This window comes from Eptesicus fuscus, chromosome 18 (genome assembly GCF_027574615.1).
Source record: "Eptesicus fuscus isolate TK198812 chromosome 18, DD_ASM_mEF_20220401, whole genome shotgun sequence".
NCBI classification, from domain to species: domain Eukaryota; kingdom Metazoa; phylum Chordata; class Mammalia; order Chiroptera; family Vespertilionidae; genus Eptesicus; species Eptesicus fuscus.
The window spans coordinates 51,574,371-51,599,163 of record NC_072490.1 but is presented as its reverse complement, the minus strand read 5'-3'; the positions used below and the strand labels follow the sequence as shown (position 1 = coordinate 51,599,163).

The following is a 24,793-nucleotide window of genomic DNA, read 5'->3' as shown; positions in this document are numbered from 1 at the left end:
TGAGTAGTTTGAGGCTCTTCTATTTTTTAATAAATAAATTATTAGCCCTCGGTGGTGTTGCTAAGTGGTCAGAACATCGTCCCATGCAGCAAAGAGTCTTGGGTTCAATCTTGGTCGAGGGCATGTACCTGGGTTACAGGTTCAATCTCCAGCCCCAGTTGGGGTGTGTGTGGGAGGCAACCAATCAATGTGTCTCTCTCACATTAATGTTTCTCTCTCTTCAGGTGAGGATTAATATAAAATAAAATAAAATTTTAGTACTTTCTAAATGTCTCTATTATGAGCATGGTTTAGTGTAATAATCAGGAAAAAGGTCTTTAAAATGTGTGCCCCGAAATAGAGCCAAATATATCAACTTGTGTAAATCTAAAACATAATGTGTGTGTGTCGAGGGGGAAAGCAGGTTGCAAGGCCGATGAGCATATCCTGAAATGCTGAATGCTATTGTTTGTTTCAAGTTGAAATGTATAATATACATTTGTGGTCAAAGCAACGGGAGTGAAGAAATGATGGCCACCACTCAGGACAGTGGTCATCTCTGGGAGGAGGGGAAGGGATTGGGACGGAGGAGGGATGTACCAGCCCTTCAGCTGGGCCTGTGAGGTTTTCTTTCTTTTGTTGGGTGGTGGGTCCATGGCTGTGCATTATGTGGCTATTTGCACTTTTTGTAAGTCTGAAATGTTCACAATAGTTTGTCCCTTTTTCCCTCTGATAATTCCTGACACCCTAGAAAGGAGTCATCCGATGATTGGAATTATGTAGCCTACTGGAAGAAAGCATTAGTTTTGTGGTCAGGCCAAACCTAAACTGAAATCGAAGCTAATCCCAACACGGCTCCAATGGATCTCCAGTCTCACTGGATGCATGGACACCCCTTTTTCACACCATCTCACGTCCTGCCAGCCATAGACGTGTGTCTCAGGAGCTGGCCTCTGTGTCCCTCGGAATATTTGATCACTTATCATACCAAGAAATAAAACCCCTTTTCAACTGATACTGTGTCATTGGCAAAACATGAACTGAAAGTAATTCGGTCCTTGTTTGCCATCATCTAATCATGTTGTCTCTGATTGCTTGTCGCTGGAATGAGCAGATGCAGTGCCGACGACTCTGGTGCAGTAACGTGGACGGAGCGGATGCAAACAGCAAAGGCTGCCAGACTCAGCACACGCCCTGGGCCGATGGCACCGAGTGCGAGCCTGGAAAGGCAAGTAGTGCCCCAGCCCTGCCTTCTGTCTTGGGGCAGAAAGGGGCCAGGTTTTAGCTGCAGGGCCAGTCACCGCTGCTTGCTGTTAGTGCAGCGTGTTTTAGCATGCAGAGTACTTTTTTTTGAGGTGAGAGGTTCTATTTTACTATTGAAGATGGTGAAAACTTAAAATTGTTGTTTAATATTGATCCAATGGACATGGCTATCACTATTGCCTGCATTTTAAGACATACTTTTTCTCATTTTAACATTTCTGAAACCCCGTGTGCTTTTTAATGTATAGGTACATTTAATGTGAGGTCATCTTTCTTTTTCTTCTTTCTGTCTCTTTTGGAGGTGGCAATGGAATTCTATTCATCTATGCTGAAGCATCTTAAAAACCAAAGAAATGCAGAAATACAGTAAACTTACTGTGGTCGCTACTGGGATGCCAGGCTTTTCCCAACCGTTGTCCCTTTAAGAAGTGATGATGTCACCTGGGATATATCCAAGTGCAAATTCTCAGCTGGTTCCCACTTGTTAGTAACCACACAAAACTGCTACTTGCATAGCCCGATGATAACAACATCCCATGCACCTAGGAGCATGACTAATGCAACCTGCTTCACCTGGTAGCCATCTAAAAAAAAAAAAAAAGGAACTACCGTATTTTCCGGCATATAAGACGACTTTTTAACCCAGGAAAATCTTCTATATGCCCAGTCGTCTTATACGCCGGAAAATATGGTATATTAGTGATATCATCATCACCCAAAAATTTGGTTAGAAAGTGCTTTCTAATCCATATAAACCCTGATTTTTTTAATCCATATGGAAAATGGATTTCATTCAGCATTGATGCAACTCCTGAGTTATATTCTGAGTCCTTTGTCTTTCTTACATATATTTTTCCCGTCTTCTCTCTTCTTCCCATTGTCTACTTTGCTCACTTTTAGTATTTTATTCTCATCTCACATTTTTTCCTCCACTTTTCCTTATAGAATCAATAGCACCAGTTTCCATGGAAGGGGTCCTAAAGAGATGACAGAACGGAATTCTCTTTTCCCCAATCTCATAGATGGGGAACAGAAAAAGAAGCGGCTTGCCCAAGATCTCCCAGTTCATTCAGGGCAGAGTCCCCGACACCTGAGCCCCTGCCCTCCGGAACCCCCGCCTTTGTTTGGTCTGAAGGGGTCGTAACTTAGCTTGAGTTATTGGTCAAACAGGAGGACTAGTGGTTTCTTCGCTCATCTCTCAGGCGGTAATAGTTACATGAGCTGGAGGGCATGAACGTTCTTTGAAAAACATCAAGTTCAATACAAAAGTACAATGAAAATGATTTTTTACTTGTCTTGATGACTAAACCAGTTCAACTTATCACTTCTTGAAGGCTAGGACTTCACCAATTAAGTATACACCTTTCCCCAATGACAAACTCACCAAAACTACATGCAGACATAGGTACAGCTACCTTTGTACCTTTCATTAGCTTAAAAAGAAATATATCTTCTTGGTCAAAGCGAATCTTTCACTTTTTGTGGGACATTTAACTCAACGTGTTGTTGGCCAGAGGGTCATAGCTTTGAGTGGGAATACGGTTCTTGGGTTTTTATGGCAGCAGTAGGAATTCACTCATCGTTACGAACTGAAGAGGCCTCAGAGTCCTAAACACAGTGGCCTTGACTGCTGCCACCAGTTGGTGGGAGATGCCAGAAGACATGATACCCTGTTGATGACTTGGTGAGTTGGCTTGATTTAGAGCTAGTCAACTACATTACTTAAATTGAACCTGTTTAATCTCGGAAAAATCACTAGCATTGTGTTGTGGTTCTTAGTCCATCTGATATACCCACCCAAATGTCTATTTCTGACACATGCTGTTGCTTTAAGAAACTCTAACAAAGAAGGATTCTCAGTGAAGTATATCTAGTAAGTTGTCATGAACAAGCTGCCAAGCGCCATATAGTAACATGGTACCCACTCAGTCCTGGAACACAGAACTTTGGAGGACGTCTGTTGTGTCTTTTTCCAAGCTTCTGTTTTTGTAGCAGACGCAGTTGATAAGGGTTGCAGGGTAATCTGATGCCTGAGGGATGGGAAATGTGGGAGATCCTTCGGAAGGCTTTTTCGATGTATGCTTGTGTTCAGCAAGAGTGGGGGACTTCAGGGCATTCCAAGGGCAGATTCAGAACACGTTCTGAGCAGCAACTGTGAGAAAATGATGGGGACCTTCTAGTTGTGTTTTAGGAAAGTGGGGGAAAGTGTTCGAGTCTAGTAGCTTTTACTAGAGAACTGGGTATATGTGTGTTTATTCCCCCGAAGAGTATTTATGCATTTTACAAATGCCAGAGATGTTGGCATAGAAATTCTGTGTGTTCTTCATTTTGTTTTTATAGAATTGGCAGTAAAACCATACACTTTCCTCTAGCAAATTCTGCCTCCCTTGGCTGAGGGGTTCATTTTTTTCCTTTCTTTTCTTCCCGCCCTGCTCCCACTTCAGGGAGCTCTCCCAGGCTGCTGACAAATGTTATTTTGATGAACGTCTCTGTCTCTTTATTTTCCCCATTCTCTTGTTAAGACCATTAACATTTTTATTTAAACCCTGTTTGTGAATCTCAGGCTTGAAATTTTGTTTTAAGCCTCCTTGGCACAAAATTGATCCCCAAGTCCCTTTTCCAACCTCTTTTATATATATTTTTAAGCAACTTGGAGATTATTTAGGTAGAATATCATTTAAATGGTTCTGGACACTTTTAGGAAAGGCTGACTATATTTTGGCTGGGGTTCTACTAGCCACTTAATGATTTGTTATGATGTAAGGGCTATTCCTATATGTAATTATTGTTTGTCAGCTTTGCCTGGAAAAATAGACTATCTTGGTACATATTTGCCAAACAGCCATGATTTCCAGCCTCTGTCACCTGAGGCAGTCCCCTGATCCTCTGAGGCTCTTCCTGTCCTTTGAATACTTGTCCATGGTCATATCAGTAAGACATGTTTCATTTGTAGACCAGTTTTCAATTAGAAGCTTCCTTTTTTAAAGGGGCCATGTTAGGGCATTTGCGTGCAGTGCTGAATGGTAGCACTCTGGCAAAGCAACACCTGTGTCCTCATTTTGCTCTGAAGTTTATTGTTTGTTCTTCTATGGAAGTAGCGTCTATGCAGGGGTCCTCAAACTTTTTAAACAGGGGGCCAGTTCACTGTCCCTCAGACCGTTGGAGGGCTGGACTATAGTTTAAAAAAAAAACTATGAACAAATTCCTATGCACACTGCACATATCTTATTTTGAAGTAAAAAAACAAAACGGCAAAAACACCCGCATGTGGCCTGCGGGCCATAGTTTGAGGACGCCTGGTCTATAGAATAGAGAGAGCAACAGACTGAAGATAGTGTCAAGAGGAGAAAAACTGTATATCCAGGCAATTTCTTATTATTAAACTCCATGAATCGTCATAGGAACTTTTTCCTTACTTTGTAGAATTTACAAACTGTATCTAGCACCAAGACTCGAAAGCTGAATTTGGGCAATAGCTATGACCTCAATTATATATTAATTAGAAATTTTGTTCAGGTTAGACCCAATTATCGTAGTGTAAGCAAACTGCATCAGGTTTTTTTTTTTTTTCTGACACACACAAAAAACTAGTCCACACTGAAACAGGCTATGGAGCTGTTGTGGCAGCTCCACAAAATCATCAGAGACCCAGGCTCCTAATTACTTTCCACTCCACTATCGTATGCAAATGGGCTTCATCCTCAAAGTCACAAGATAGCTGCTGCAGCTCCAGCCATCACGTCTGAGTTCCAGGCAGAATGAAGCCAAAGGGCAAGGAACAAAGGGGCAAAGAACCTTCCCAGAATCTCACCCAATGAATCCTGCTAACATCTCTTTGACCACTCTTATCTGTTCAAGAATCTGGGGGTATACAGAGTCTGTACCAAGGATGAAAGGGAGAATGGATATCAAGTAGACAACTTAAATTTACCAAACCATTTCATTAATTTGCTTTTATTTTAAATTTCAGTCTTTATTTAGATGTCAGAATGGCCCCATTTGCTCACAATGGAGAGACAGGTAGCATGTGTCACAGCTGGGGTTGCAATCTTGATTCAGATGGTCTAATGGTTAGGCTCTGCCTCTTACTGAGGTCTGGCCTCAACCCCTTTGTGCCTTCACTTCCTTTTCTTTAGAAATGGGGTAACTAACAGTACTCCTTTGTAGTGTGCTGTGAGAGTTAAGTAAGTTAATATGTAAGTTAGGTAAATTAATAATGCTTAGAACGGGGCCTGACAAATATTAAGTGCAAATGTTTGCCATTATTTTTGCTAACTCTATTTAAGTCTGGTCCCTATGTGCTCAGCTGTGTAGTAGGTGCTTTGATGCACTTTCTCCTGTGACACTCCAAGACAACTTGGGTCGTTTTTCATCTGTGGAAGCAGAATTCAGTGACTCCCCGGAGGGCACAGCGCTGTTTGTGGGAACTAGACTTGTGCCTGCTGCACCTGTCCCTGCACTGTCCCGACTGGCAGCCACTAGCCACGTGCGGCTGGTGAGCACGTGAAATGTCAGTCTGAACCGAGATGTGCTTAAGTGGAAAGACACACCAGGTGTTGAGACCTAGATGGACAAAAGGATTTAAAAACTCACTCATAATTTTGTGTTGATTATACATATAGAAACAATAATGTTTTGGATATTTTGAGCTAAGTAAGAGATATTAAAATTAATTTCCTTTTTCTTTTTGTTTTAATGTGGCTTCTTGGAACTGTTAGATTTGCTTAAATATGTGACTCAAGTCACATTCTCCTTGGGGAGTGGCGCTCTAGACCAGCGGTCGCCAACCTTTCGGACCTCACGGGCCACCAGTGGTCCGCGGGCCACCCGTTGGCGACCACTGCCTAGACAGCTGCCGCTCTCGTTTATCTCTAGTGCGTGTGTTCCCGGAATGTTCAAGACCAGGGTAGAGACTCATGGGAAGTGACTACAGGGGTGTTGTGGGCACCTCTGCCTCTGCCCACATGCCTTGGGTACCGAGTTGCCCAGGATTCTTTGGATGCAGAACCTTTTAGGCCTCATCCAAACAGCCCAGGGAGAGGGACGTGTCCTCAGATACTCAGAGAGGTGACTTACGAGGGAGAAGACGCAGCAGAATAGACAGTTTAATTACAAACTCTTAAATAATCGTTCACCAAGTCTTTCCTGGGACCGCCATTTAGACTGGGACCTTCACCTGCCTCTTTTTTGCCCACTTTCCCTGAATATGCACCCCGCCCCCCACGCCCCGGTCTTTGTGGCTCCAGGCCTGTCCCCTCCCTGTGGATAAGTCACCCTCGCTCTGCGTGGAGACCTGAGTGAGCTGCGGGGCATCACCCTCCTGCCGCCTGGCTGCCACTCTCCCTTTGTCCCCTGCTCAGTGACCTCGGCTTTGTGTGCGGCCTCACACCGGCCATGGCAGAGGCCTGAGATGGCCTTCTTGGCCTCCCTGTCCTGCTGAGGACTTTTGTGTTTTGTTTTGTTGTAAACACCATGGCCTCCTTCCAGCTCGGGGCTGGAGAACGTGAAACCATTAGTAACAAAAAAGCAATAAAGCTCAGGGCTCTCTGTGATGTGTCCATTTGCTTTAGTGTGTCCTTGTGCCTTGGTGGAGTGACGATATAGGAATCCTGGAACTAGCTTTTGTTCTTTCCTGTTTCATTAAAAAATGGGTTTTCAAACCCACGGGAAGCAGTAAAGCATTGTATTTTAACAGGCTCGCAACATCGCTGGGCCTTGTTAATGGAGATTTGCTCTGCAAACCCAGTAACTCCTTTTGGCTCTGTCTCCAGCCAGTCTGCCCATTTCCACTCCTTACTTCTCCACGGCGACTCACTGAGCTCCTCGAAGCTGGCCACCCTGACCAGCCTGGAGCCCACCGCTCATTGGCCAGTTTTATTCAAGCAAGTTGTAAATGAAGACTCAGCCTTAAATCAGTCAGTAGGAGATTAAGATCCCTGCAGTGTCCATTACTCACACAGCTGATGGCATTGCAGCCTTTCCCACCAGCACCTGGCAGTCCGTTAGAACAGGGTGTGTTGGAAGGACAGCGGGTCCTGCAATGTCTCAGCACCGAGCTCTCCCTCATTGTTCCCTTATTAAATACAGCACTGCAAGTTTGGATTTTGTGTTCCCAAAGAAATGGAGGCCCCCGTGATTGATGGATCCTGGGGAAGTTGGACTCAGTTTGGAACCTGCTCAAGAACGTGTGGAGGGGGCGTCCGCATCGCTGTCCGGGAGTGCAACAGACCAGAGTAAGTCCCAGAACTCCTCCCTGTTACTGCCGGGATAGCAGGAGCGAAAAACGCCTCAGGGGAATCCTTTAGCTGGGGGCAGACGAAGAGCTCTTTCCAAATTAAGAGAGTGGGTGGACTTCTAGGGCTGCCAAAAGGAATGTTTATTATTTCCTCCAATGCTCCTTTATTATTAAAAGTTTTCTCTACCCAACAGTAGATGCGTTTGTGTTGCTTGGCCTGTTGAACAACTCTGACAGGCAGGCATAGCTCACTGCCCGCCCCCCCCCCCCCCCCCCACCCCCCACCCCCAGCTTGCACGCTACTAAAGTAAACAGATAAATTTTTCCTGCGGAAACAAACAAACTGGCCATTTGCATCCATATTATAGAGAAATGCACCCTTTCTAGTGAGCGTCTGAAATGCTGGGAAGGGTACCCAGACCCCCAAGGCAGCATCAGCAGATCCAATGGATCTGGAACCCCAAGCCAGAAATTACTTTTTGAATCAATCTGGTTGTTTCACAGGTGAGACAACCTGAGCATTTACATAGTGGGAGTGTCCTGCTCTTCAGGATAACCTTCGTGTGACCAGCCCGGCCTTGTTAGGACTTGCATGGTCAAATAAAGTCAGTGGGGTTTTTCTCAGCACCTATCCTGGCATGTGTTTGTTATCCTGTGTTTGCTGGGAGGCTGTTAGCCAGCAGGTTTTAAAAATTGCTCTCTTCGTTGTGAGGAATGACATCCAATTTTGTGTGGCTAGGAGGTGTATCAAATTTAAAGGAATAGAAGATAATACAGGATATTATTGCCACTGAACCTATATAGGTGGGGACACCAAGAGGTCTTCACAGATTCGGCATAGTTTCTAGATGTATAAAGCAACAACCATTTTTTAAGAGCCAGCTGCTTTGGGATAATGTAAAATGATGCGCCCAGCTGTACTCATTTAGTTGTAACAGCCTGCACGCAGGAGCGCAGGTGGGTTGCAGAGAGAAGCAGGCAGGTACAGTAGCAGAGTGGGCTGGTTCAGTAAAACAGGGTTGCATTGCAGAGCGGTGGAGACCAAGTGCTGATTGGCAGGAAAAGGGCCTGCTATTGACAAAGCTTCCAGATTTTTTACCAGAAAAATCTGAGTTGTGTGAACCAGAAAACAACATAGTATAGGTCACTGTTGCAAGCCCTGTAAATACTCTGTAGCACAAATCACAGATGATGATCAATTTATTTTATTTTATTTATTTTTTTTTAAATATATTTTATTGATTTTTTACAGAGAGGAAGAGAGAGGGATAGAGAGTTAGAAACATCGATGAGAGAGAAACATCGATCAGCTGCCTCTTGCACACCCCCTACTGGGGATGTGCCCGCAACCAAGGTACATGCCCTTGACCGGAATCGAACCCGGGACCTTTGAGTCCGCAGGCCGACGCTCTATCCACTGAGCCAAACCGGTTTCAGCATGATCAATTTATTTTAATATATTTTTGTTCACAGCCCAACATTGTGTTCACGTCCACGTATTAGTAGTCTCTATAGAAGACAACTATAGAGCTATGAGATATAGGCTCTGGTTTATAAAACTAACACTATAGCTATGTATATGAGCTAATAAACATCAGATTTGCCCATATTTAGTATTTGTTTTTAAATAATGGTATAAAATAGTACATGCTTTAAAAAATGCAAATATAAAAGTATATGATATAAAAATTCCTTATCATTGTTATTTTTAATCCCCAGTTATCCCCATAAGAAATAACTGCCAAAAACAATTTTATGTATTGTATTAAATAAGCATTATACAAAATAAAGATCACACTATATAGTCTTCTACAACTTGCTTTTTAAAATCAAATATATAGCTATTTGCACTGTTGAAATTTTAAAATAAAACATTTAAAGCTAACAGCAAATATGAATTTTTTTAAAAACTAAAAACTAGTGGGTAGTTACAGTGAGCCAAATTATTATTATAGTAAGCTATATTATTACGAGGGTATAGGTGTTGCAAATAGTAGGCACTTTTGAAATTTTGACTCAAGAATATTGTATTCAAACGAAATGTTTGTTTTTTCTTTTTTTTTTTTAAGCATCAGGGCAGTTCTAGAAGTGCTGTGGAAGGGGGAGAGAGATGAATCCTGCAGAACTGGCCTGGGCCAGACACAGTCACCCGCGGCAAGGTCCCCGCGGGAAAGGATCTTGAGCTTCCAAGTGAAGCGAAGAGCCTCACATTCAGAAGTGAGGCCGTCAGTGAGAGGCCCTTGTTCTTGCTGTTTGCCCCTGGGGGTTTACACGGAGGCAGTCCGCCTAGCCCAGTGGCCACAGGGACACCACTTCATTAGGACGCCCGGGGCTGAGGAAGGAGACTGCCTCTGAAGCGAGGTCCCAGTGAACCGGCGAGTCAGTTTGACCAGAGAAGGGAGCACAGAACAGCGAAATCAGATGCAAACCTCAGTTCAAAAGCTTGTTCAGAGACATTGGCAGAGGGATGGTTCATTAGGGACCATGGAAGCGGTTGCTGCCCTGATCCTCAGTCTGAGGGGGGAGGTCCCCCCAGGGAGACCCCCTTTCCTCAGTGCCAGGAGCCCTGAGAGTTCAATGTTGAACTCCAACTTCAGAATTCAAGATTGTCTCTATTAAGAGCACTGGATTGTTTTTAATTTTTTTACAGTATCCATGTGATTCTAGAATGCATTTATTTAGCATCCAGACACATGATGCTGGATGTTGAGGGTTTTTTCCTTTAAAGTATAAAAGCTGAAAAAGAAAAGTGGCCTTGCTATGCACATGGGTTGTGCCACGCCCACGAGAAAGCTGTATAAACCCTATGCTTTCTGATTTTAGTCCAAAATCGTGGCCTCAGTTTGTATACAGTGGTCCAGATTTGCCGTCATGACAATATTTTGTCTTTAAATGCTTTATTTATTGTTCTTAATTCTATTTTTGACCCATGTCCTATAGGTAAAAGGAGCATTTGTTCTGGTTCCCATTTGCATCTGTTGTCCTGGAGATGTTTAATAGCTCCCTTTTTTCTCTCAAAGTGCCCTGGATTGGACAATTAATTATATGGTCACCCAATCCATGAGAAATACATAATAGGGCAAAAATTTAAGTCAGAACCAGCAGATTCTAACTTAGAGTCTCAGAACAAGACCAGCAATGGAACCAGAAGAGGCATGGTCAGGCCTGTGGGCCCACACTTGCTATTTTGGGCTCTCAGTTCGGCCCTGAGCTTCCTGGTGACTGGAAGAAACGGTTTATAGAATTGTTAACGTCCATCAAAATAAAAAATCAAGCCAGTTCTTTAGGAAAGGCAAAGTATTTCCCTCTTCTAGTGCTTCTGTTTTGCTTTTAAATTCAAAGGTAGGTTAAATTTAATAACAATAAACTCATTGATTTAAGAAAAGACAAGGTTGTGAACTGGATATTTCTTATATAGGCTTTTACCATAGCAACTGCTGATGAGATCTTACATACAAGAGAGTAGATATATATGCCTATTTCGTCTAAGAAAACCAGTCTTTCATTTGGCTGTAAAACAAAAAACTGCAGCAAAGCTCTTTGAGGCACTGAGTTGGATGAAATTATTTAAAAATGTCCAGAATTAACTACTGTGGGAGGGCCATGGACCAATGAGTTAGTATCCAGTCCCAGAGGCTGCCCCTCTTGGCAGGATCCTCAGTGATGACTAGTACTGCTTCCTGACTCGTCCAGTCTAATCCCTGAATAGCTTTTCAGCATCCTCTGCAGTTGGTCATTTAACTCCTTCTAAAACCCCTCCAAACTTAGGAAATACACTACCTTCGGGGGCTGCTGTTGTATTATTAGAAATTTCTGCCTTGTGTTGACCCTAATCTGCCTGCCCTAAGTCTTTGTAAGTAAACATAGAAGTCAAGATTTCTGTTTAAAGCCATTTGCAGACTAAAGGTTGGCTTCCCTTGATGGTAGAATGCACCTGTGATGATCCTTGGCAAATGCCTTCATCTTTGGCCATGCAGCATTGCAAATTTCCTTTGTATGTATGAATAAGCATGGTTGTGTAATATGTGCTGGAAGGGAAGATTCAGTGTGGCTGTGTGGAATATAGTTACTTTCATAGTAATTAATATAACAATTTCCTTAAGTCCTTTTCATCCCTATTTGACATGCAATATTTTTAAAGGATCTTAATGGTTGGAAAATGTGGTTAATATTTTTTCAAGTTGCATTTCCTATAATTTTCAGTATTTTCCTACATGGAAAAAAGTACGCCTACCCAGCTAAATTACTAAAGTGTAAAATGAAATTTTCCGTGCTGAAAGGTAAGTTAAGTTGGCTAAAGCCGCCTTCCCCATTATACGATAAATGCAAAGCAGGCCAGGATCGAATTGGCTGGGATATAAGATAAGCCATATATTTCAAAAGGGCAAATTTACGCTTATTAATCAAATATCATCTGCCTTTATTATAAAAAGCAAATTAGATCAGAGGATGAGTTTTGATATGAAAAGAATCCTATTTCAAGAGAGGAGGCCTAGCAGTGAGGCCGGATGATGAGTGAAAGGTCAGGGAGACGGGGTTGGTCTCAGCCAGCACATCTCACTTAATTGGCATGTGACCTTGACAGAATGCTTAACATTTCTGAGCCCATTTCTCACAGAGTTTCAGACACCAGAATGCCACTGCCCACCTCAGAGTGTGTCCCTGCACACTCAAAAGAATAGCTCAGGGCCAGCACACTCTTTTCATAAACGAATACTTTTTCCGTAAAACATTTCATAAGTATTTTAGACTTTGAGGATCTTAGTGGCTGTGTTCCAATAAAACTTTATTTATGAACACTGAAATTTGAATTTTATGTGTATCCAATTTTTAAAAAGTTTTTAAACTATTCTAAAATGTAAAACAAAAACAAAAACAAAACCCTACATTATTTTCTCGCTGGCTATGTAAAAAACAGGTAATAGGCCAGATTTTGGCCCATATGCTGTCGTTCATAGACCCTTGTAACAGCTCAGCATTTATCGTGTGGCAGGCCTCGCTCAAGTGCTTTGAATGGATTCACCCAGTTAACCCTCCCTCAGCCGATGAAGCAGACGTTAGCATCATCTCCCTGTTACAGGAGGGGAGCAGGCTTAGAGAGATGAAGCGCCTTGCCTAAGATTGCTCTCTTATTAAGAGGCCGGGCTGGGATTCAAACCCTCTGTTTGAAGGGTCCGACTTTATAACCTCAGAAACATGGCCTCTCACATAGAGTGTTTCCTATGAGTTGTTTATAAAAATGTCATTTATAGCCCGGCCAGCATGTCTCAATGGTTGAGCATCGACCTGTGAACCAGATCATGGTTCAATTCCCAGTCAGGGCACATGCCCAGGTTACAGGCTTCATCCCCAGTCTGGGGTGTGCAGGAGGCAGCCAATCAACAATTTTCTCTCATCATTGATGTTTCTACCTCTTTCTCTCTCTCCCTTTCTTTCTGAAATCAATGAAGATATATTTTTTAAAATATCATTTATAAAAATACATCACTAAATGCAATTTGCCGTTTGATAGTGGTCACAGCAAGCAAAGGTGGAAGGTGTCACCATCTGCAGGGAAGCCACCTACAAGTATTAACTCTTTGCAGCCCAAAGAACTCTTTGCATTTGGTTAGTTACTAGAGTCAGCTAAGACTCATTAGGTAACAGAACCCCTTCCCCCCAAAAAGATCAACTTTTAAATTTATTTTCAAAGAGAAAGGGATGTGAATTATTTTCAGGCAACAAATAAACGATCCATCCACCAGAGTTAGTTGGGGCAATCAAAACGATTCACAAAGATCATTTCAATTTGAGGGAAAGTTGAAGGGGCTCCTCCTTGTAGCACATCTAAAACAAGTTTCACCTGCACAGCTACCTGGGCCTGAGCTATCATTCATGTGTAACCTGACGTTGTATGTATGAGACTTGGGTGCCTTTGTATTGAGCGAAGAGCTTGGTATCCAGGAAACCTAGGCTGTATCTCTAAAGGGCATCAAAAGAGAAAAAGAAAAGATTCCAGGCCATAGCTCCAGATCATGTAGCAGAAAGAGCACAGAGCAGGAACCTGGGAAACGTGACCTCTACTCCTGTCTCTGCTCTTTTATGAGCTGTGTGACCTTGGGCAAAGTACTTAACTTCTCTGAACCTCCCCTTGCATGGTATTAAAGTACCTCTGCCTTTCTCTTGGGCAAAGCATGCGTGCGTTTTGGCTAGTCAAATGCACAGTGCAGATTAAAAGCCTGTGGATTTAACTGTGTTTGATGGGAAAACAATCAGACAGATACTGCTGGGTTATGTGTCATTTCACATTTCTAGATGCAGTCTTCTTCATGACAACTATTCATAAAAGCTTTACACGTGCAGGATAGAGCTCAGAGAGGCCAGGGGACTTACACAAAAGTCCTCAGCTGTAACTGCAAAGCCCACGCTCTTACCTTCCTCCACAATCTTCGATCGAGGGACCACGTTGACAGTGTCCCGGCCACGTGGCCCTGCCTGAGGCGCGGGCATCCTGCCTCAGGAGGCAAGCCACGTTGTAGCTCGGATTTGGCTCTCAAACACGCAAGCTGCTGACCTGGATCGGTTAGGTTGGGAGTGCTCACATGCACCTCACAGTAGTTAACCTTCCAGGCGTCCACTGTGCGCAGACGTGAGAGGAGGAGAGAACTGAAGTGTGGGGAGACTAAGAGCGTTGTCTACGGTCACTTGGCGGGGATGCGGCCAAGAGCAGAGCTCTGAGCAACTCTTACCTGCTCCTCTGGGCTTGGATACATTTCGCATTCCTCCAGGGCCTGGTTTAACAAAACAAAACAAAAAACACTTCTTAGGGTCCCAGTCACTCTGAAAGCTTCATTCCGCAGAAGAGAGGCGGGAAGGTTAGAGAGGTGTCCTAGGGTGGCAGAGAAGTCTGAGCTGTACCAGCCCTGGGTGGGTGAGCCAGACTGCCTGTGACTCTGATCTTCCAGTTTCCATGATGAATTTGGCAGGCTGCTGACTGCTGGGAGACGTGTTGTATAATTTACTCTCCGGTCACATCTGGAAAGGACATGCACGGGTTGCATGCAGAGATTAAATGTGCACTGTGATGCTTTGTAAGCCAGACTCCATGCTCTTGTCCCACAAAAGGCAATGAAGCCAGTGGGCTCTCCTGCTTCTGCTATTAAGTTAGTGGAACTACAGACACATTCATTCCCTTTCTTCCATCTTATTTGTAAAACAAACAAATACAGTGGTTATTCGTGGGAAGGGAGGATGGAGGGCATGAATGGGGGTGGGATACAAAGGTTTAGGATGGTTTTCCGGGAGAATGTCAGCCGGAGAGGCAGACAGGCAGCATCCTAACCACTCATCTGTACCTTTCACCTTCTACCTTTTTGAAATCTAAGGACTGACTGACTGGAAGAAAGAGGCGAGAATATGGGCTAATCGATTCCAGGCTTCGAATCTTATACTTTAAGTTATACACTCTCATACTTTACCCTCAAAACAGCCTTATCAAATAGCACCTTCCCGTTTTATAGATGGGCAGACTGAGGCTTGAGGTTAAGTGACTTGCCCAAGGTTAGACGGTTAATGGTGTGGAAGGCAGAATGCAAAAGCAGATTTCAGAGGCCTGGCCCTGTTCCCTGTCACCGGCCACTTCAAATGTCCTTCCCTAGAAGACCGGAAGCCACAGGTGAGAGAAATACCTTATAAACAGCATGTGTTCTTCCCTTTTGCTCAGGCCAAAAAACGGCGGAAAGTACTGTACCGGGCGTAGGATGAAATTTAGGTCCTGCAACGCGGAGCCGTGTCCCAAGCAGAAGCTCGACTTCCGAGAGGAGCAGTGTGCTCAGTTTGACGGGAAGCACTTCAACATCAACGGGATCCTTCCGAACGTGCGCTGGGTGCCCAAGTACAGCGGAAGTGAGTGCTCGGTGGTCCGGGGGCCCAGGGCTGTCCGGGGGCCCAGAGCTGTCCGGGGGCCCAGGGCGGTCTGGGGGCCCAGGGCCGTCCCAGCACGAGGCGCACTGCACTCATTGTCTCCTCTAGTTCTGCTGAAGGACCGGTGCAAGCTGTTCTGCAGGGTGGCAACGAGCACAGCCTACTACCAGCTCAAAGACCGAGTGGTGGACGGCACCCCATGTGGCCAGGACACCAGCGATATCTGTGTCCAAGGCCTCTGCCGGGTAAGTCCCAGCTGGTGTTTCCGTCACCGCGTTGTCTTGCTGCCAAGCTGTGGTCTGTGGCTTTCTTGACAGAGTAGCAGCCGCTAATACCTGTGCACTGTCTCCGGGCAGTGGTTCTCCAAGTGGGGTCCCCAGAGCAGCATCAACACCCCTTGAACCTGCTGCCGTGGATTTTTCTTGATATTCTCAGCCTCTCGGGCCTGCACAGAGCCTCCCTGTGAAGGTTTATTGCAAGTTTCCCCGCACACGCCTTCACTGTAACCTCAGCGCTACGGTGAAACCCACATGCTCCCTGGCAGCAGTTTCCAGATTGACTAGCTCTGCGCCAGGATGCCCTCGTGAGGAAGGTCTGGTCTCACTCAGATTCGTCTTTCTGACTGTAAGCAGGATAGCTGCTGCCTGAGGCACACGGTCATTTACTCTTTGAAGGGAAATGAGACGCTCTGGCCGATGGTAAAGCATCAGAGCAGTGATTTCTCAGGGGCTGATCCCATCTCACTGCGCTCACCCGTCACAGATCGTCCCTAGCACAGCAAGGCTAGATGGCCTGTGGGTTCCTTGCTCGTAGTCCACGGCAGATTGGATTCCTAATCGGAGGGTCCGACTGCAAGAGCCCCTGAGGGCGCCACCCACGCCCTGCTCCCGGCTGACAGTGCGCAGTCCCCCTTGCCAGCGTATTTTGCAGCAGCACCGGAGTTCCTCCCTGAAGACTGGTTCCTACAAAGGAACCAGATGGGCAGGAATGTGAGCGCCGCCCCCCGGGTTTCGGGGTCGCACTGGTGTCCTCAGAGCCCAGGCTACGCTGCCGCTTTGCATTGAGACCAACATCCGGGAGGCCAGTGGGAGCCACAGGCCTTCAACTGGGGTGTGCAGCCATCGCGGGCCCGTGCGCATCGGCAATATTTAAACAGGCGGTTTCACATCAAGTGCATTTTCCGGCTGGTCTTAGACAACTGGGAAGTGTCAGCACTGGGCGCCTGTCTCTGCGTGGCGTGGCGGCGGTGGCCGCAGTGAGCAGTGCTGCCCCCTTAAGACAGGACTGGAGCTCTTTAATTGGATACCGCCCTCACTGCTCCTTCTCCCAGTCCCAAGTGGGTCTTTCATTTACTCATTTTATTTGTGGGCTAGTGCTCCTCAAACTCGAATCTGTAGATGCCACACCTAAGGAGCTTGTGAACACGCCAGGAGATCTCCCCGAGTCAGCAGATCTGAGGGTGCTCGAGGATCTGCACATCCCACAGGCTCGGGGTGCCCCCGGCTGCTGGCCCCGACCACATTTTCCATAGGAAGTCTGACTTCGTTTTGAATGTCCAGCATGCAAAGAAACACATTACGTGTTGTTTCATCATCTTTGTAGTAATTACCACTTATGTCAAGTGTTTTCTTTTTAAAAGCAAGCTGGATGCGATCATGTTTTAAACTCAAAAGCCCGGAGAGATAAGTGCGGGGTGTGCGGTGGCGATAATTCTTCATGCAAAACAGTGGAAGGAACATGTATAGCAGTGCATTATGGTAAGACTCTGTTCCTAACTCCCATGAGAAGGAAAGTGGTCACCGTTTAAAAATTGCTCACCGTGTGTAATATGTAAAAAAGTAATAGTGTCAAGCGTAAAATCAGTCTTGTGAAGGCACGTTACCCATCTGGCTAGAAGGCACCGAATGAGTGAGAGTGATAGTGTATTCCTTTGTTGCCCACTTTTTATTCCAGGCTTAGAGAAATGAGCCATGCTATGGAATACTGAACTTCTGCCCAATTCTTTTCAGGCTATAATCTCGTGGTCCGAATTCCAGCGGGTGCCACCAGCATCTACGTGCAGCAGGAGAGCGAGTCAGGAAAACTGGAGGACGATAACTACTTAGGTGAGATGGGTGGCCCTGGCGTTGGCAGCAATTCTTGTTTTCTGGAGCAGTTGGTGGACACTTCCCTCCCTGCGTTGCACTTGGAGAGTTTTCAGGTGGCGTGTATTTTCACAAAAGAAGTTGGTCTTGAAATTCACCAATTTTATTTCTCCCACATGTATAGATGCTCAGAGTATTGATGTAAGAGTCATGCAGTTATATCAGTCGATATTGAGGGATTTACTCTGTATCTTAGAAAATAGAAAGGCCCTAAATCAAAAATTTTAAAGCATTTTTTAAATTGATTTGAGAGAGGAAGTGAGACAGAGAGAGAGAGAGAGAGAGGAGAGAGAGAGAGAGAGAGATATAGAGAGAGAAACATCGATCGGTTGCCTCCTGTGAGTGTCCCTACTGGGGATCAAACCTGAAACCTAGGTATGTGCCCTGATGGAGAATCGAACCCACCACCTGTTGGTGTATGGGATGATGCTCCAACCAACTGACCCACACTGGCCAGAGCCCTACATCAAATTTTGAAAGTACTTGTCTTGTAAGTTTAGCATAAAATCATTGCTCTTTGAGTCTTTTTCAAAAAAATCTGTCCTGTGAGTAAATGACTTGCAAATGTTTTATTAGAGGTATTACCTGACTTTATGTTTATGTTCTCAACTCTAACCAAGAGTGGACTTACTCAGTATTTGCTTACAGCTGGTCATTCCAAAAGGATCGATAGTGGCAGTATTTTTCTCATGTCATGACTAGGCCCGTCTGGTTACTTTACCGATGCTTCATCCTTCTCTCCCCAACTCAGGCACGTGATTAGTTCATACATACTCCTTATATTGAAACCATAGCACCCCGACAACCTTGTGTCCATTTTCAACAGTCTGCTCAGGCGAGTCCCACTTCCATTTATCATTCCGAAAACTAGTAAGTTATGATGAAATTTGCCAACCATTTTTAATTAAAGGAAGGACATGGGGAGAGAGGTCATGACTGAGAGGACCCGGCTGGTCACCTGGCACCACCATACCCCTGCCCGTGAGAAGCAGCGTGCCAGCACTGCACTCAGATCTGGGGAGATCGGGCAGGCCTGCGGGCAGTCAGGTTAAAAGAAATGAGCGTGCTAATGGACTTTTTCCTATACTGCCCAGACAGGAACCCTGTTTATCCATCTGAATACGGCCTCTGTGGGAGGCTTCTCCAAACACTCGCCATATGAGTATTAGTTGAATCAGGCTAGTACCTGTGTCTATATTTTGGAATGTCTGCATGGAATCCTTCCTAAGATAGACAGTGACCCTTTAGTCAAGCAGGCTGCGATGTTGAGAATAGGCAGCAGGGGAGGGTACAGGGCAGAAGCAGGAAGACTGGTTGGGGAGTTACTGCAATAATCCAGGAGGTGCTGGTGGCTTGGCCCCAAGTGGGGCAGCAGAGGTGTGGCACGTGGTAGAACTCTGGGTATCTTGTGAAGCCAGAGGCATCGTGGTGTGTTGATGGACTGAATGTGGCCTGTGAGAGAGAGGGGGGCGGGGCTTCATGGTTTGGACCTGAGCAACTGAGGGGAGGAAGTGCCATCAACTGAGATCAAACTCTTGTTTCTTCCTTCCCCCATGAGCAGGAGGTTTTAAGGTCAGAGGCTGTGCCGTTATATCTTTAGCTCCTGATACAAAGCCTACACACGAAATAGGTACATGATTGCTGAGTTGGGAACAACCATTGCTCATGCTGTCTTTACAGAGTGCCCACTGTGTGCCCCTGGGGGGTGGGGTTACCATGGAAATAGACAGACTCGCCCCTTCTTTTTTTTTTTAAATATATTTTATTGATTTTTTACAGAGAGGAAGAGAGAGGGATAGAGAGTTAGAAACATCGATGAGAGAGAACATCGATCAGCTGCCTCTTGCACACCCCCTACTGGGGATGTGCCCGCAACTGAGGTACATGCCCTTGACCGGAATCGAACCTGGGACCCTTCAGTCCGCAAGCCGACGCTCTATCCACTGAGCCATAACCGGTTTCGGCCCGCCCCTTCTTTTAAAGACCATCACATCTTACTTGAAACCAGTCACTCAGCTTTCCACATCCGAGTATCTAAATGAGCGGTGACTTCACAAGACACTTAGCGAAGTTCTTGGGGTTTTGTTACAAATTAACTTTTTTGGCAACCCCACACTCCGCATCCCACCACCATGCAGAATGGATCGAGCATTTTTCGGTACGCACTGGGTTATTAATTTGAGTATGTGGCCTTCCTACTTCCTAATCACATCAGCAGCATCGCATACAACCTCCTGTATAAATTAATTTCCTGTGAGCTGAAAGCCATGTTGACCTCCTCCTTTCTTTTCCTTGAAAGGGAGAACGATTCTCCCTTATTCGCCTCCTTCTTGGAAAAGTAATCTCTTTCCACATAGGGGCCTCACTTCCACTCAGCTTCATCCACCAGGTCAGGCGCCTGGATGGAGGAGGGCCTCCTGACAGCCTTTTACTCCTCAGGGAAGTTTCTTCATCTTTTGTAAAGAACGCAAGCAACGTGCAAGATCTGCCATCTGCGACAGGCAGTCTGAGGCAGCCGTGGCTCTTTAACGGAATATATGGTAAAGTCACCTGTGAGCAGAAGGACCTCTCTGGTCACACATGAGAAGGGTACAGGCCTGGAAGTCACCGTTCACGGAGCATGACCGCTGGCACCTCAGAGCCTTTGAGCCCGGCAGTGGGTTCTCCAGTTAGGAAGGAAGGGACACCATCAGATCGGGCGCTAAAGGCTCGCTCTTGGCTTGCAGGAAGGTACAGTCAATGCTCAAAGAAGGGTTAAAAACGCACTGTTGAGTCCATTCACAGCTGTTTTGGTGCTAAGCCATCTTCATCCTTATCCCTCCTGTGTGAAGGCCAGCCCAGCCACAGTCCTTCCGCGTGTTTTGGTGAGGGAGCCGCTTCCAAGGGAGAGGGCCTTTGGAGAGCCCAGCTCTGATGGGGGAAGTGGTGGGGAAGGAAGCCAGGAAATTAGCTCCCCTAATCGCATTAGTGGGAGGCTGGGCAGTCCACTGTTGTTTTCAGGAAATGATTCCTTCACAAGGAACCGAAGCAGAAAGTTTCCCTGTCAAAGGTCACCCTTTCACACACACCCTCCCTCCTGTTGGGTTGAAGGCCCGCTGCCCCCAGAACCACGAGGATGCTGGTTTTTGGTTTTGGTTTTTTGAGAAAAAAGAGCCGTTGCTGGGATACTCACTTGCCTCCAGTGCACTTAGCGCCAGATCAGCTGTGGCAGTGGGAAGACGGGGATCGATTTGGCTCAAGGTAAAGCGGGAGCGCCATCTCACCTGGTGACTCCCATCTCTCTCCCTGCTCACCGTCTTTGGGACAAGGAGATGCAGGGAAGGGTGAAGGGTCAAGTCAGCAAGAGCATGAGAGGAAGCCTGGAGACATGGGTCAGGAGCCCAGAGTCCCCTAGAATAAACGGTTGCTCTTTGAATACGAGCAGAACTGGATTGCAGCTTCACTTACAGACCCGCCTGGTGACACCTACTTCCCCCTTTTCCTGAAGCATCAGCTGGGTGGCTAGCGGGCGACTTCACTTGAGAAACTGGGTCATGTTGTTGGCAGCATGCCCTGCCATCACCATGTAAGGGACCCACATTAGGAGTCTCTGGATGCCCTGGTGCCATGGAAACGACTTCATCTCCAATCAGTGACCCATTGAATCTCGTGCGTCTCACCGGGCTGGTGGGGCTCACGCTGCAGGAGCTGCAGGCGAGACGAGGCTGACGGGCTCACACTGACAAGGAAACAGGCATTTGGCTGGAAGCACTCTGTCTCCTCGTCTTGATGTCAGATTCAGCCAATCACTCCTCCTTTAACATCACGGATTGAGCACCTACTGGGATCTTCCTCGGCCTTAGAAACGTGCATTTGTAAATGGTCACTTTACTAAAGGGGCTCCTGCAGTCTAGCAGCAAACAATTTAAATTTTTAAAAAATGTGTAGCTAAAGCTATTTGGGTTGTATACACACGAGAAAGAATGCATGAATCCGTTTTTGTTTGTTGACGTCCTTCTTAGAAAACCCTAGTGGTTAGCAGGCTTTGGAGACAGGCTTCTGGACAAGAGGCCTGCCTTGGGAAAGGACTTGCCAGTATTTAAGTCATGCTTTTCTCGTCTATATTAGGCACCAATAGCGGTCTGATAGGGAGACGATGCCTATACGAGTAAAGGCATTCTGATCGGCCAGGAACGGAAGTCTGTGTGTCCTGTTGTGTCTAACATTCTTAACAATCCTGTGAGAAACCCATTATACAGAGGAAGAAACTGAGGCTCAGAGAGGCTGAATAACCCCCCCCCCCCCAAGGTCACATAAACAGAAGAGGAGAATTGTATTGCTTTTTGGTCTGACTTCAGACCCTATACCCTTAACCACCTCATGGTATTGCCTCCCTGTAGAAAAATGTATGGCTGATGGGCCCTGGGGATACACATGACTGGAAATTAAGGTTTATTGGTGGGAGTGAATGGTGAGGCTGGAGAAATAGGTCAGGATAAGATGTGTGAAGGTACAGAAAGTTATCCTCGCGAGCCGTGGTTTGCCACTCTGTTGACTAATGAGTTTGCCGACCACTGTCATATACTACCCTTTACCTCTTTGCACCCAATATGCCACAATTGCCTAATCCTCACAGCTTCCAACTACACGGTAACATTTAGTCTAGCAGTGGCCGGCAAACTCATTAGTCAACAGAGCAGCAAACTGCGGCTCGCGAGCCACAGTTTGCCGACCACTGTCCTAGGGAATGTGAACTAAATTCTGTAGGCAGTAGGGATTGCCAAAGAATTTTGAGCTAAGAAGAAGCAGCCATGGTTTTGGAGGGTTTTGTTTTGTTTGTTTGTTTTTAATCTTTTTTAAAGCTTTTTCCCCTGTCTCCACGTTCTTCCCCACCATTTCAAATGACGGCATTGTACGCTCCCCTCAGGGCCCAGATGGGGCTCCCAGGGTGGGAATTCGGGAAGAGGAGGGCTGGGTTAGGGGCAGAATTCCATGCAGTTAATCCCTGACCCTGCAGAGTCTTTGCATCGGGACAGTGTCCAGCTGAGGGAGCTCTGGGAGGTTCCCTGTGCAAGAAGCAAGAGCCTGCTGCCCCTGAGCTGCAAGTCCCAGCCCGCTTTCATCTCCACCTGGGGCACCGGCCTTCTCTCCCAGCCCTCTGACGCTCCCACACACGCTGCTTCTGCCTGCGCAGGAAGTGCACTGCTTGCTTCTGACAGCCGGGCGAGCTCCTGGCCAACATTTGGCCCCTCCTCATCTCACAACCAAGACAGATTGCCATTAACATGTTGCGGAGACAGGAAGCTGCCAGGGACCCTGTCCTGTGTAGGTTCTTGGGCAGCTAGTACCAACCCATGGACGATGGTGCTGGGGCGAAACCTATTTGCTATCTATGCATTAACTGTTCGTGTTCCTTTTATTCACCTAAACTCATGGCCTGGGTATTTCACGGGCTCCCTGCCTGCTGAGATTTGCTAATCAGGCACAGTTTACAAAAGGTGAGGGGCCTTTTCTCCGGTATTTTCTGCAGAGCCCACATGTTTGTATCTCTGATTTGCTGAGTGCCTGTTGCATGTCCAGCCCAGTCCTCAGAGGATTCATTGTTCAGGGAGCAGGGGCACTGGGAAAACCAACTGGTACGTCAAACCAAAACTTTAATGATAAATACGAGGGGGAAAGAGGTGATGAGGATTTTATCTTGAGAAATTAGTCAAGAAGTATAAGAATACATTTATTTTTTTCTTATGTTTATGTTCAACAGGATTACATTTTAATTTTTATCGTGCCCGGTTTTGTCGATGGAGACTAACGCAGTTGGTAAATATTTCTGCCAGTTTCCCACTCCAGTCATGATGTCAGAGCGGTGCATTCTTTCCTTACCGTCTGAGTTCAACAGTCATCTCTGAGAGGGAGTCCCTTCTTAAAAACTTCCTGGGGCTTTATTTGCTCTCTCCTGACACTTGATAAATAAATTATTCCTCGGAAAGCAGCCGCCATCTCATCTTCCTTGTCCATTTTCGGGCCTTTGTGTACCTTCCTCACGGGTCTGACTGTCTGTCACGTTCTGCGTTGGCTCATGTTTCGGCACTTGACTCAGGCAGTTCTCCAACATTATTTTTCCAGCTTCGCTGATGGTTTCCTCTTCCGTAAGATCTGCAGTAGATTCATTCACTCTGCCAAAGAAAGTCTTTACTGAGCACCTACCACGTGCTCTTTGGAAGCTGGCATATACATAGTAGTGAACAAGACGGTCCCAGGTCCTTGTCCTCAGGGGGCCTACATTCCTGTTTGGGGAGGAAAGCATCAACAGTGCTGTGGCCAGGCATGCAGGTGGGGGACGGTATAGGAAATGGGGATCTGTGCTGGCGTGGGAGGGATGGCAGATTCAAAACTAATGGTTCTGTTGAACAGCTTTTACCGTTTAACGAATGATCTCAAAATGTGTGAAGCAGCCATGTTTTTGGAGGGTTTTGTTTTGTTTGTTTTTTAAATCTTTTTTAAAGCTTTTTCTCCTGTCTCCACGTTCTTCCCCACCATTTCAAATGACGGCATCGTACACTCCCCTCAGGGCCCAGATGGGGCTCCCCGGGTGGGAATTCGCGTAGAGAAGTGCTGGATCAGGGACTGAATTCCATGAATTTTGTGGAGACGGGGAAAAGCTTTAAAAAAGATTTAAAAAAAGAAACAAAACAAAACCCTCCAAAACCATGGCTGCTTCGCAGAACAGATACAGTCTCCAGATTTTGTGTGTCAGGAATTCCATGGCAGCACGGCTGCGTGTTTCTGACGGGAGGTGTCTGCGCATCTGAAAGCTTCACTGGGGCTGGCAGATCCACTTCCCAGGTGCCTCCCTCGGACCCGTTGGGAGAAGCCTCAGTCCTCACTGCTGTTTGTAAGAAGGCCCTCCATGGGCTGCTTAGGCTTCCTTGCAATATGGCAGCTGGCTTTTCTTCCTGAAACCAGAGATGCAAGGAAGAGCAGGGCAGAGCCACATGTCTTTGACCTGGCCTTGGAAGTCACAGTGTCATTTCTGCAGTGTCCTAAAGACTACATGGTCAGTGCTATGCCCATGGGGGAGGGGATGACCCACGAGGTGAGTTCCAGGAGGCAGAAGTCCGATTGGAGGCTGGCCACTGCTGCGGGCCTCATGGAAAATGTGGCATTTGAGCACATGTGTGGCAGATTGTCCATGGGTTTTCAGGTCTCCACATCTGTCACACAAAGAAGACTGACCAAGACTTCATAAGCCCGACTAAAGCCCATGTGGAGTAGGGAGGGATATTTGCGTGGG

The 24,793-nt window shown here is 46.1% G+C and overlaps 1 protein-coding gene across 2 annotated transcripts in view; it reads left to right on the top strand.

Moving 5' to 3' along the window:
* The window catches only part of ADAMTS9 (ADAM metallopeptidase with thrombospondin type 1 motif 9), a 160,826-nt gene that overhangs the window by 42,350 nt on the left and 93,683 nt on the right, over positions 1-24,793 (top strand). For both annotated transcript variants that reach the window (XM_028152683.2, XM_008146269.3), the window contains 6 exons: positions 1,094-1,207; positions 7,330-7,475; positions 15,180-15,361; positions 15,488-15,624; positions 17,019-17,136; positions 17,389-17,484. In XM_028152683.2, coding sequence (XP_028008484.2) covers positions 1,094-1,207; positions 7,330-7,475; positions 15,180-15,361; positions 15,488-15,624; positions 17,019-17,136; positions 17,389-17,484 — 793 coding nt within the window. The remainder of the gene's footprint in view (positions 1-1,093; positions 1,208-7,329; positions 7,476-15,179; positions 15,362-15,487; positions 15,625-17,018; positions 17,137-17,388; positions 17,485-24,793) is intronic.